This window comes from Gavialis gangeticus, unplaced genomic scaffold, assembly GCF_001723915.1.
Source record: "Gavialis gangeticus isolate Ggan-Ray unplaced genomic scaffold, GavGan_comp1, whole genome shotgun sequence".
In the NCBI taxonomy this organism is placed as follows: Eukaryota; Metazoa; Chordata; order Crocodylia; family Gavialidae; genus Gavialis; species Gavialis gangeticus.
The window spans coordinates 55,205,636-55,217,835 of record NW_017729031.1 but is presented as its reverse complement, the minus strand read 5'-3'; the positions used below and the strand labels follow the sequence as shown (position 1 = coordinate 55,217,835).

The window sequence follows — 12,200 nt, the reverse complement described above, 5'->3', positions numbered from 1 at the left end:
AAAGTCCAGGAAGACTATGTCCACTGCTACCCCTGCATCTAATGATTTGGTGATCTGATCATAGAGGGCCACCAGGTTGGTCTGACAGGACCTGCCACTGATGAACCCATGTTGGTTGCCCCTAAGCATGAAATCCCCTGCTGGCCCCTCATGGATGTGTGCCAGCATAATTTTCTTGAACAGCTTGCCTAGGATCAAAGTAAGACTAACTGGCCTATAGTTTCCTGGGTCTTCCTTCTTCCCCTTTTTGAAGGTGGAAACCACGTTGGCCCTCTTCCAGTCCTCTGGCACCACACCAGAGCACCATGAGTGCTCGTAAAGCCGCGTCAGGGCTTAAGAGAGTCTTAAGAGACAGTTCTCCCAGATCTTCACAAACTTCTCTTGGTTCTGATGTCTGAATCAGCATTTGTCTTTTTCTGCTGGTAGAAATGTTTTTCGTACATCACCCACTGGAAGATAGCTAGTCACAGGAGGAGCCAGCACACAGCTGCTTCTACCTGTGAAAAGGAGATTTCAGTTAAGGTCCTTAAGCTATAAAAATGAAGGTACAGTACCAGTGGGGGTTTTTTATTGAAAAAAATGGCCAGTGCCTGACACTGCATATTACGGCGCTAGACGTACCTCAGTTGATTGTGCCCACTAAGCTTAAGTAAAAGAGGGATGACACTTGGAGAGTAGTCAGTTGAGAATTGTGGTGTTCATGGGCCCTCTTCTGTGACACTGCACTTGTATGGGAATGCCTTTAACTGAGCAGAATCCAAGGAAGTATTGTGGTATCTGTCAAACACTTGCATGGCAATAGCAATTCAAAATGGCATGGTGGTTAGAACTTTTTTAAAGTGTTATTACTCATTCTGGTATTATGCTAAGCGAATTTAGGAGAATGGGGATTCTTAAAGAGGACATTCTGTCTACTTTCTCTTAGTGACATGCATCACCTGTAGTGTAAATCTTCTATTAAATTACAAAAAGTCTGTATTCTGTCAGTCTCCTGCCTTACTTTTATTGATAATCGGCTTTAATCCTCTCCAACCATGTTTTGCTTTCCTTATGTGACAAGCAAAGCCTGAAAGTTAAAAGCATGCTAGGATAGCACCCCTCCTTTTTCTTTTCAATGTTGCCTCTTGAGACTTTTATAGTAAGGACTCAGTTGTTGACACTACTTTCCAGATTACGTAGCTAATTAACAGGCCCAAAGAAAGCAAGCTTAGAATTGAAATGTAGTCTGGCAATTGTAGTTAAAAAATATATTCTTAATTGTAAGGAAAGCAACTACCCCATCAGTGCCAAGGGCCTAAGAATTTTGGAGAACCAAAAAAATTAGGTTTCAAGTATGAGATAATTTTGTAAGTTATTGTATATAATAAAGCTGATAAGTTTTTACGTACTGCAGTATGCCAGGTTAATAATATTTAAGGTGAAAAATCAGTTACAATGTATGAGACAGACTAGCCCTCTGGCAACAAATAGAAAATGGGTCCTGAAAAGCAGATGGGTCTGCCCAGCTGAGAATCCTTGGGACCAAATTCTTGCAGTAACCTCCCATCTACTACCCCCAATATGCGGAGTTTGGGACGGTGAGAATTATGCCATGGGCCTGACTTGTGGACTGGTTAGTCTGGAGGATGTCTACCATCAGGTGTAAGTTAAAGCAGCTTGGAGACTACCAGTGATCCACCCTAAGAGTTAGGCAGCTCAAAACCATCCTCTCTCTCTTGTTGCAGTAAATGAATCTGAGTCTCTTTATTAATGAGACCTGTACTTTTTAAAGTATTGATGTCTTGTAATGGCAAAAGTATAATTGTTTTAAAGGCAGTCTAAAATTAATATATTTGCTTTAACTCCCGTTTTCAGACAATATTAAATGCATTTTGATATTTAGCTTTGGAAGCATATCTTTTTCTTACTGTTATTAGAGAGAGATAATAGCAGAATCATCTACCCTACTTGGTACAGGGCAGAAAGATTTAATTCAGACTTGTGTGTTTCACTCTCTGCTAGCAGCTGCTAGTATGATATAAAGAATAAAACTGTCAGCTTCTGAGAAGCTGAAAAACCATTCTGTTTTGCCTCAAGGGACTCAAGGTGCCTATAGACATACGGAGAAGACTTGATTGAGTCTGCTGGAGCATCCTACTTAGTGTGCTCCAGCAGCTTCCACATCTCATGCATTCAGCATCCCCATCCTTCAAAATCGCGTCAGGGGCCCTTTAACCAAAACTTGCTGAATGACCTTTAGTTAAAGCACTCCGCCACCATTTTGAAGCATGGGACACTGAATATACGAGATGCTGCAGGAACTTTAATTATAGAGTGCCCCTCCCCACCCTCAGAGTATGTGTAAAGACGCCCTTCGTTGCTCTTCCCTCAGATGTGGTTTGCCTCTCTACGTACTCATGCAAGACTGAATATGGGAAATGGACTTTAAGTAGATGGGACACGCACTACAATATGGGTTTTGGGTCAATCATGTTGGTTTTGCGTAACAGTCATTTATAGGCGTGTCTTAAATACAGTTCACTGATCAAAAATGTAAATTTGTCAGGTTAACCTATTTTCATAATACTGTAATCAGAGTTTTAATCCCCCAAACCTCAGCTACAGTTATAATAAAGTTTTGTTTTGATCTCTTAATACCACAGACTTCTGAAGGTTTAGTCCAATCTATCCCTATTTTGAGTTGCAACATCAGGTCAAGAAATCCCGATTTCAAGTTCCCAGAGATACCATTTTTAAAAACGTTTAAAACAGCTTCCTGGTTCCTCTGTAGACTCAGAATTTTTTTTTTGTATTTAGTGAAGTAATAGACTGGGGGCTGGCAGTGTTTTTGGGCAAAGTGCCAAAAACACATGCAACCCCAACTTGTAAATTGTTGATGTGCCAGGTGTGGATGGCAGTGGAGCCATGAGAGGCCCTATGCTTGTGGCAGTGGTGTCTGCCCTGAGGGATGCATATGCCGCCTGCCAGCAGTGAGCTGGGCCAGGGCTCCACAGACCCAAACACAGCCGCTTGCAGCTGCCTGCTACAGCCAGCCCGGACACCGGGCAGGCCCCTGCCACCCACTGTGGAGCCCACCTGCTCACAGCCCTCATGGCTTCCCCACCATCTGCCCCAAGGCACACATGCCAAGCAAAATGCCTTTGTGTGCTATGCTCTGGCACACGTGTCAGGGGTTACCTACCCCTGTAACAGACTGCTTAAATAGTAATAGCAGGTTTTCCTCTTGTGATGCTAAGCAGAAATTGAAGAAAACTCCCTGATGTAAAGCCAAGAATTGATTAGGCTGTTTGAGCAATTGAGGTGTATTTTCACTGGAATAACGCATGGCCTGGTATTAATCAGATAGCCTCTGCTGCCTAGCAAATTAAAAATAAAAATCTGGTGTGGCAGGACAAGGTAAGAGAATAAATATGACTTTTGAGAAATACACTACCACTTAGTAATAACAGTTATTAGTTACAGTGGAGAATATATTTGTAACTTATTGGACATGTCTACACATGCCCCTGACTGTGCAGTCCCAGCAGCACACGTTTACTTTTAGACACTACATCTCTGTAGAGTTGGCATCACAGTTTGTGCTTGCTGATGCTACGCTGCTGAAGCATCTCATGTAGATGCGCCCATTATTAGAATTGAATAATTTAAAAGTCCTTGTTTGGTTACAAGTGAGAGCAGGTTGGTCAGTCTCATTGTCTTAGATGTTTGTGCACTCTCCCAAATTACCATGTAATATGGCCAAATTGCCACGTTTCTGTTTAGGCACAGTATAGAAAGAGCAGAATTATCATTCTGTCTCAGGATTCTGCTCCCTTAAATGAGCAAGTTGCTCAGTGCTTGGCAACAAATTGCCTGGATTTAAGCCAGTGTTTTGATGTTTCATAACAATTCAGTTTCTCAGAGGCAAAACTAAAATGTCTTACAAATGTTTGTCCTGCCTATATTCGTGGTGAATTTTGTCGTCTGAGTTGTTGTGATAACTTTGTATTTCTTACAATGTCTTGGATTTAAAGAGGACTGACTACAAAGTCTGCTGCCCATCAGAATGCAAGTGAAAATGTTAAAGTTTTATAGAAAGAAATACAGAAAGTATTTAGAAAGATTTTATAAGAACTATTTAATGTTAAAACTTGTGGCAAAAGACAGTTTCAGAGAAATGTTAATTTTAAAGCTGAGAATTCTTCATATAAAGTATTCTTCATATAAATTATTCCTTTTGGATTTTTGTTTGATAAAAGTGCACTGAAAAATATGCACTTTATTACCTCAAAAAGTTGATAACTTAACTTAAATTTATACAGTCAAGGAGGGAAAATGTTTATCATCTTAAATTATTCACTGTAACTTTTTTGATTGGTTAGGCACTTGATGATGAATTTGCAACAACAGGGAAACAAAATCAGTGGCAGAGTAGACCCATTTCTGAGTGGACAACCCAACAAGTATGTCATTGGTTGATGGGAATGAACATGGAGCAATATATTTCAGAGTTCACAGCAATGAATATAGATGGGCAGCAGCTGATGCAGCTAGACAGTGATAAGTTGAAGGTAAGTGCTTTTTTAAATTTAAAAATGTCTGTTACTTGACTGCTAGTTCAGAGATGCATTTTTTTAAAATAAAGAAACTTAGCCTTTCCTTATTTGAGCACTGGCAACATTTTAAGGGGCATAACAGTTATTTCTGTGTTCTTGGTTTAGCTTCAGAATGTGTAGAATCAAACATCATTTAATGAATGGCATTAAACTAAAGGATATTGAAATTAAAAGGATTAGTTATGACAGAATAAAAGGGCAAAATAAAACATTTCTTAAATGGCAGTGCAATAAAACTCAAAGAAAGCAACTGGTGCCCAAAAAGGCAATTCTGCAGGTGACTCAAGTACATAACACAGCAGGCTTTAGTTAGTTCTAGAAATCTGACTTCCACCCAGATCTCTACCTCTTTTTTGGAAATTCAGTTCCTTATTCCTAAAACCTTTTCTACTTTCAGATGTGGCCACTATTTTGAGAAGTATATTTCTAAGAATCTGCCTTTTTACAGAAGCCTCTTAATGCCTAGCTTTTAAACCTCTGCAAAACATCCAGGTGCTATTTTGAGATGGCTATTCTGCCTCCAAAAACTGTAACTTTGTATCTCTTGCTACTAGTTTTCACCTTATACACTTTTCATTCAGGCCATCAGACTATTTTTTCTAGGTTAGCAAGATGTTACACTAAATTAGGATATTAGATAGAGTAAAGCCAGAATTATGGCTGCCTATACATGTTCCAGGGGAGCGGGGAGACACATTTTAATTAGAACAGTTCCCGGAAAGCTGCTCTAACCAAAACACTGCATCATGTGTATTAAGCCCTCACACATTTGCTGATGCTGCAGCAACTCTGGAGTGTTCTAATTAAAACAGGAAGCAGATTGGATTAATCAGTTCTGCTACAAGGCATTCTAATTAGAACACCAAGGAGCACATGTATAGGCAGCCCCAGGGCTCCTACACATGCAGGGAGACTGCTCCCATGGCACTAGTTACAGCACATCAGAGCAGACTCAGTCAAGTCTGCTGGAGTGTGGTAATTATCACACTCCCGCAGATTCCAGGATCACGTGCATCAGCGTCTTCATGCTGAAAAATAGCGGCAGGGTGCTTTAAGCTAAAGCTGGTTCGATGACCTTTAATACAAAGTGCCCCACTACCATTTTTCAGCTCAGGGACGCTGATACACATGACACTGGGCATTTTAATTAGCATAGGTCTCAGAGCTACACTAATTAAAGTACCTCTCCCACCCCCCACTTCCCTCCACTGCCTGCAGAAGCACATCTATAAAATGCCCCTAGTGACTAATAGGTGGATTGGAATGTCTGGTAATAAAGAAAAATAAATGTTTAATTTGCTCTTTAAAATGCACCTGTTTTTTTAAATAGATTTATAACACTAAATTTTCTTTAATGTAGTATGAGGATGCTTCTTTGAATGGTAGAGAACGAAGCTTGTTACTAACTCATCAGCTATATCTGTTTATCTGATATGAGGAAATGGGAATGTTGGTGGTTGAAGCAGTTGTTTATATGGTATTCTACTAGGAGTTCAACAGATATATAACAGTAGCTCTGCTTGTGAATTGAAATCAGATATTGCCATCTGCTGATCAAAAATTGAACTGCATTTTTAATGACAATACTAATTTGTTATCTGTTATTAAAAGAAAATAGAAACTAACAAATTAGCGCTTTTAAGTTAAAATTATGGAAGACATTTTAGTCTCGCTATATCTTTTTAATAGTGTATTATTGTTCTTACTACTTAAAAAAAAGGATTGTATTGAATCCAGTTTGGCTCTCCATTTAGATACAAACCAAAAACAAACAACAATGTTTTTATGAATTTATTTTAAATTCCCATGACAGATTTTTAAACAATGGACTGGAATGGGCTAAAGCATGAGAACCCCAAAACAGAATTACCAACAATGTAAAAGTTTAGCTAGTGCTGAGAAATGCAAAAAGTAAACAGGCAAGATGAGAATTTTAAATGACAGATTCTAATTCTTTTTTGATGATTGCCTGTATCATGGTGCTGCTGCTTCGATCAGGATAGTGTCTTCCTGGGCAAGCAGGATTTTAATTTCTTGCTTAAAAAAAAGACAGAAGATAGTTTGTTGGGAAGCTGGCAGGAAGTATTATTACATTTTCAGCTGATTGAACCTCTGTCAGTAGTATGGGACTTAGGATTTCACTAAGTTATTTCTTTCCTTTTATTTTCATTGATAGATATTTTTTCTAAAACACTAAATACTGCAAATGATTGATCTGAGTTCAGCCATGTTGCTGGTGAAGGAGGTGGGGAATTAATACTCCTGTTACTGTGGTTAGTATATACCAAATACTGCAGGATCGTTGGAGTCAACAGAAAATTTTAAACAGGCTTTTAACTTTCTCGTATCTTAGACTCTCTACTACTCTATTAAGTAATACTTAAATATTTATAGCAAGGTAAGAGTAGTTTGCCCTCCAATTTACTATTAAAACACAAATACTATGTTCACAGACTCGCACCCTTTGCTCCCCTGTAAAGAACTGGACAATTTCTAGAAGTTTTTCAGTATTTTCCTAAACAGATTTAGTGTTTTAGATGTTGGTTTTATGTTGAAAAACAATAATGATATCCATTTTCTCCTAAAGGCTTTGGGAGTTTCCAGTCAAAATGACCGATCCATGATAAAGAAAAAAATTAAGGATATTAAAAAAACACAAGAAAAACTGGAAAAACAGAAGGAAAAAGTTCAAAAGCGAGAGAGAGAAGTTCGGAAGAGTGGCAGGGTGGTAGCCACTGTAGAATCAAGCTGCTAAAATGATTTAGTTTTATTTTAGCAGACTGACTTCAACTTGAAGTAGTACAGCAAATTTGTATATAATTGTACAATTGAGGGGAAAGAGTGAAAGTGCAACAGTTTAACATGATAGGTTTTTATTTACCTTTTTAATTTCTTTAGTCCCTCCCCATTACATGTTCCATTAAAACAAAGTAATAATTTCAATATTTTTTATATCTAGTTGTTTCTGCCTGTACTAATAGACAGTAACTTAACTTCCTGCCTTAAGTACTGTTTGTGCGTCTGTCCAATCTGTAAAAACACCATACACCCTGAAACATTCATTGAAATTCATAAAAGAATTGGAATATGACATGTAAAGAAATATGCTATAATATGTTACTACTCTGGCATTTGACTTAAAGTATAAATAGCATGTTGAATCTGACAGAGGGACAATAGAAAAATCCTGCCACCAAATTCAGTCTACAACAGTCTGCTGGTTTCCATTGCCACTAAAGTTGTATAGTGAAAAATTAAGTTTAAGAAAACAGTAATGTCAAATTAATTTAAACAGAGCATGTATTTCAAAGTATTCTCTTTAAAAATCTTTATTTTCCCAGTCATAGTCCTTTTTTTTTTTTTTTTTTAATTCAAAATCTACTGTGGTAATGCAATGAATTTTTTTTAACTTCACGTGTTGCAACTTACTGAGAAGTATTCAGAAATAAGGAGTTTTCACAAACTATTTGTGTTAAGCATAACACTAAGTCCTCTCTGCAAGCTACATGATAGGGTGGTGGAACAAGGTTTAAACATATAAATAAAAAGATCAATTTTTTATGTATTTTTCCTAAGTAATACATAGTTTTATAATTTTATGCTATGAATAAGATCAGTTTGCAATGTGTGTGTTTCTCTTTTCTACTCAGTATAAGATTTGGGGACCAAATTTATATATTTGCTAATTTTAAACAATACTGTTTCCAGACTTCAAATTCTCAGATGAGCTTTGTAGGAAAAATTATCAATGAAGCACTGGGTTTTGGTATCGTATTTAATTGTTCGATTGTAGACTATAGAATGTTTGGTTGGTTTTTTTTAAAGGAGGATTTGATTCCTGAAATAGTTTAGAACATGATTGGATGTGTTTTTGTATAATGGCATATGTTCTAGAAATATTACATAAGCAATTCCCTAATTAGATTTTGTTTCACAAAAATAATGGAGTAAAAGTGCTAATTCCATTGTGGAATAGAAGTTATAAATCTAGAATTACTGAAATTAAAAAATTAGAATTCCAGTTACATGGACCAAGTTCTCCTTTAAATATATAATAAATGTTTTTTTCATTTTTAATCAAATGAATGACTATCATCTGACATTCAGTGTTTTTGTAATATGTATGGAAAATTACCTCTTCTACATTCTGAGAGAGGACCATATGGAAATCTACCTGCACACCACTCGCTTCCAAAATAAAGTTTTAAAAAATTGGTCTTATATGTTTCTACTAAATGGCTTTTCTGTGTTTTTAGTTCTGTGTTTTAACTAAGAAAATTGCTTTTTCTTTGCTAAGGTTTAACTCCTCTCGATAAGTTAATTATAGGTAGATGCACTCATGTCCAGTGTTTCAGTGATCAAAGGTGGAAGAGCAGTACTGCTGAAAAAGGGAAAGCTTGGCTAGAGTTTGAGTGGGGAGAGGCTATTTGTATCCCATAGCTACACCCCTTATGGTTGTTTTTGGTAGGTGCACAGAATGAAGTGGTTTGGAAGGGAATAGACTGATGTGTCATGTTTGGGAGCTGAAAGTTTCAAAGTGCCTGATGTGTTCACCTCTGAGGACATTGTCCGACACTACCTCACTTGCAAATTTCAAAAGCTCGTCTTTGCAGTGCTTTAACAGTTAAACAGGGGCTAGTACGTTCATCATATATTTACCTATCTTGACTGCTTTGCTCCACTGCAGTGGCTGCTGGCAGCTGGAGGCCACCTTCAGCAGGGCTGGGAAGGCAGGGGCTGCGTATGGGGGCAAGGGGTACCAGCAAGGCTGTGGGAATGGAGTGAGGGGCACGAGCAGGTCAGGGGGTGAGGGGTTAGAGAGAGCCTTTCATTTTAATAATGGATTTTAGGGGGTTTATCAGAACATTTGTTATCTTTTTTAAATCAGGGAAAACCAGGATCCCTGGTTATAATGAATAATGGAAAGAGAGATGGTGGTAGGCTGGTGTCCCATAATTTCTATTCCCAAGCTCCCAAAGAAATCAACTCTTGTTTTAATAAACTGCATTAACTGTTGAACAAATTGACTGCTTCATTCCAAGGTATTGCATTAAAAGTTTGGTTTCATCACACACACAAATTAATTTCACAATGCAAGATTAACAAGTCTGAAACAGGGCTGAATCCCAGCACTTCAGTGAAGTGTCCATTTCCTCTTGCTACTTCTAACCAGCCTGCAGCAGTGAGTGAATCCTTTCAGTACAATAAAGAATAATGTACAAAAATCTACTGCTCAATCTACTACTTAATTAAAACTCAACTCATGACCAGAAGTAAATACAACAAAATGAAGATTACAGTAATTTTATTTCCGCTATAATCGTTACAGGGGAAAACAACTGAAATATCCACATATGAAAGTTGATTTAAAGCCCTGCTTTTTTACTTCAGTAATGCAAACTCATGCTCCTACATAGCAGGGATATAAGCAAAGATAATTTCAGTTTCTGTAACCCCATATACTCATATATGTGCTGGACAGATAGTCATAAGAGGCAGACTGTAATACCCTAACCTTTAAAAATATATCTTGCACTTTTTCTTAAATGCTACTTAAGTCAGGTCAATTAATTCTTGAATCATGACATCTGTCTTAACATTTTCAGAACTAGTATAAAATGTGTGTTCAGCCTTAAAAGGTGTAATTCATTTTTTTTAAGTTATCCTTTTAGCTGTACGGTTGTCAAAAGTAACAGGTACAAAATACTTCCTTTAAATTTTACAAATGTTGGGCCCCAATTGCATCTTTCTGGCTGTGTGCTTTCTTGCATAGCCCTAATGGGTGCTTATACACATGCTCTGGGAGGCAGGGCAGGAGTCTTTAATTAGAGCAGCACTGAATGAGCTTTAGGTAAAGTGGCCCCACCACCATTTTTGAGTACAAGGATGCTGCTCCACAAGACACTGGAGGCTATTGCAATTGGTATGGTAATTACCACACTACAGCAGACTCAATCAAGTCTGAGACAGCACATCAGAACAGCCTTGCTGCTCATGTCTAGGCACTCAATTGTATTGGGCATTAATTTGAGCAGGAAACAGGCTTTACACTTGGTCTCAGAGATGCAACTACAATGAAAAGGCATTAATGCCTCAAACACTTCACCTTCTCACATTATGGTAAGGGAGATTTGTCTTGCTAAAGCAACAAAAGCCATCTAACACAGCACTGGCCTACAATGTTACAGTTCCAGCTGCTTCTCTGAGGTGTACAACAAGAAATGCAGTGATTGGGATCAGACAGACCAACATGTGTCACCCTCCTCTGACCTATCCTGAGCCAAGAGGGTGTTAACAACTGAATAAATTTGAACATTTCAACTCAGCACCCCAGACTAATAGTTTGGATTCAAGCAGGGTTCTACAACGTAAGGTGGATCATCTGCATTTTGCTAACAGTACACCGATAATCCATTAGTCTGTCACATCTGGCCCAGATTCCATGTTCCTCATTTTACTAGTAGTTGACTAATCCCTTGCTGCTGGCTCTTGCAGTGGAGGGGGTAGTCTTTACATTATTCAGCTCCATGTCAAGGGCTGCTCTCCCCTCCACACTGCAGCCTCTGCTCACTAAGTTAAATTGTCCCTTGCTATGTCTTTCAAAGTAGACTGCTTTTGGGTGGGCAAAGGATAGAGATCAGCCAACTTGCACAGAGCAAAAACAACCAGGCCACAGCAGGAGATGGGCAGCCCACAGAGCAAAGCTGAGTCTCCAGAAATAATCTATGGTTAGGAAAGTTCCCAGCCCCTGAGCTAGATCACTTGAGGTAATGAGCTGGAATTTTAAGCAAGTGCTTTCCTGCATCCACCTTGAAAGCTTCCAGAACGAGAGGATTCAGTGAAAGTATGTATAGAACCCAGAGATGCAATTTGAACCAAGCAGCAAGGAAACTACTAACCTTGTCATAGCCCTCAGAAGTTGATTCATTCTCCCTCCGCAGAGTCTAATACGTTGTTTGTTTCAATAATATCCTTTTACTTGCCTAGAGGACAAGTTCTGCTTGCCTTATGACCAGAATAAGACCAGAAGTTCTGGGCACTAGATATGTTTTGACATCAAAACACAAGTTTTCTTGAATTCTTTAAGTGCTCCTGAGAAGCAGGTTAACATGTTACAGTAACATACACAGCTGTCACATTCATTACACTAATTTGTTACATAAGATTGGTCATAATGAGCTCATGTACACACCAGGTTTTGCCCTTTCATGCGCTGCAACTGCTTCTCTGTTTGCACGAGTGGAATTTCCCAACACTTCAAAAGTCTTTCTTGTGCATTAAACTAAAACTCCTTGGATGTAGTTTAGTTTGGCTCACTGGGAATTAAAGCATCACATCCATGGATTTGTTGCATGCAAACACAAGGGTACTCAAAGACATGTAATGAGCCTTTATCCACCAGATGGCACTGCAACTTTTTTTTTTTTATTTATTTATTTATAGTTCACCCCTTCGAATTGCTTTTGCTTTCAAAGTGTTTCCACTTTTTAAAAGTAACACACCTTGGATGTAGGGGGTTTCTTTTGTGCGCGTGTGGTTTGCCAGCTCCCTGCTTCTACAGCTGTGTGGCAGGGATGGGCACTGGGTAAGTTGGGGGGGGGGGGG

At 38.5% G+C, this 12,200-nt stretch overlaps 1 protein-coding gene across 2 annotated transcripts in view; it reads left to right on the top strand.

The window, feature by feature from the left end:
- Positions 1 to 8,813, top strand: part of LOC109301691 (neurabin-1-like) — an 88,956-nt gene extending 80,143 nt beyond the window's left edge. For both annotated transcript variants that reach the window (XM_019522929.1, XM_019522930.1), the window contains 2 exons: positions 4,362 to 4,550; positions 7,183 to 8,813. In XM_019522929.1, coding sequence (XP_019378474.1) covers positions 4,362 to 4,550; positions 7,183 to 7,350 — 357 coding nt within the window. In that variant the 3' untranslated portion in view covers positions 7,351 to 8,813. The remainder of the gene's footprint in view (positions 1 to 4,361; positions 4,551 to 7,182) is intronic.
- The last annotated feature ends 3,387 nt before the right edge of the window (positions 8,814 to 12,200 follow it).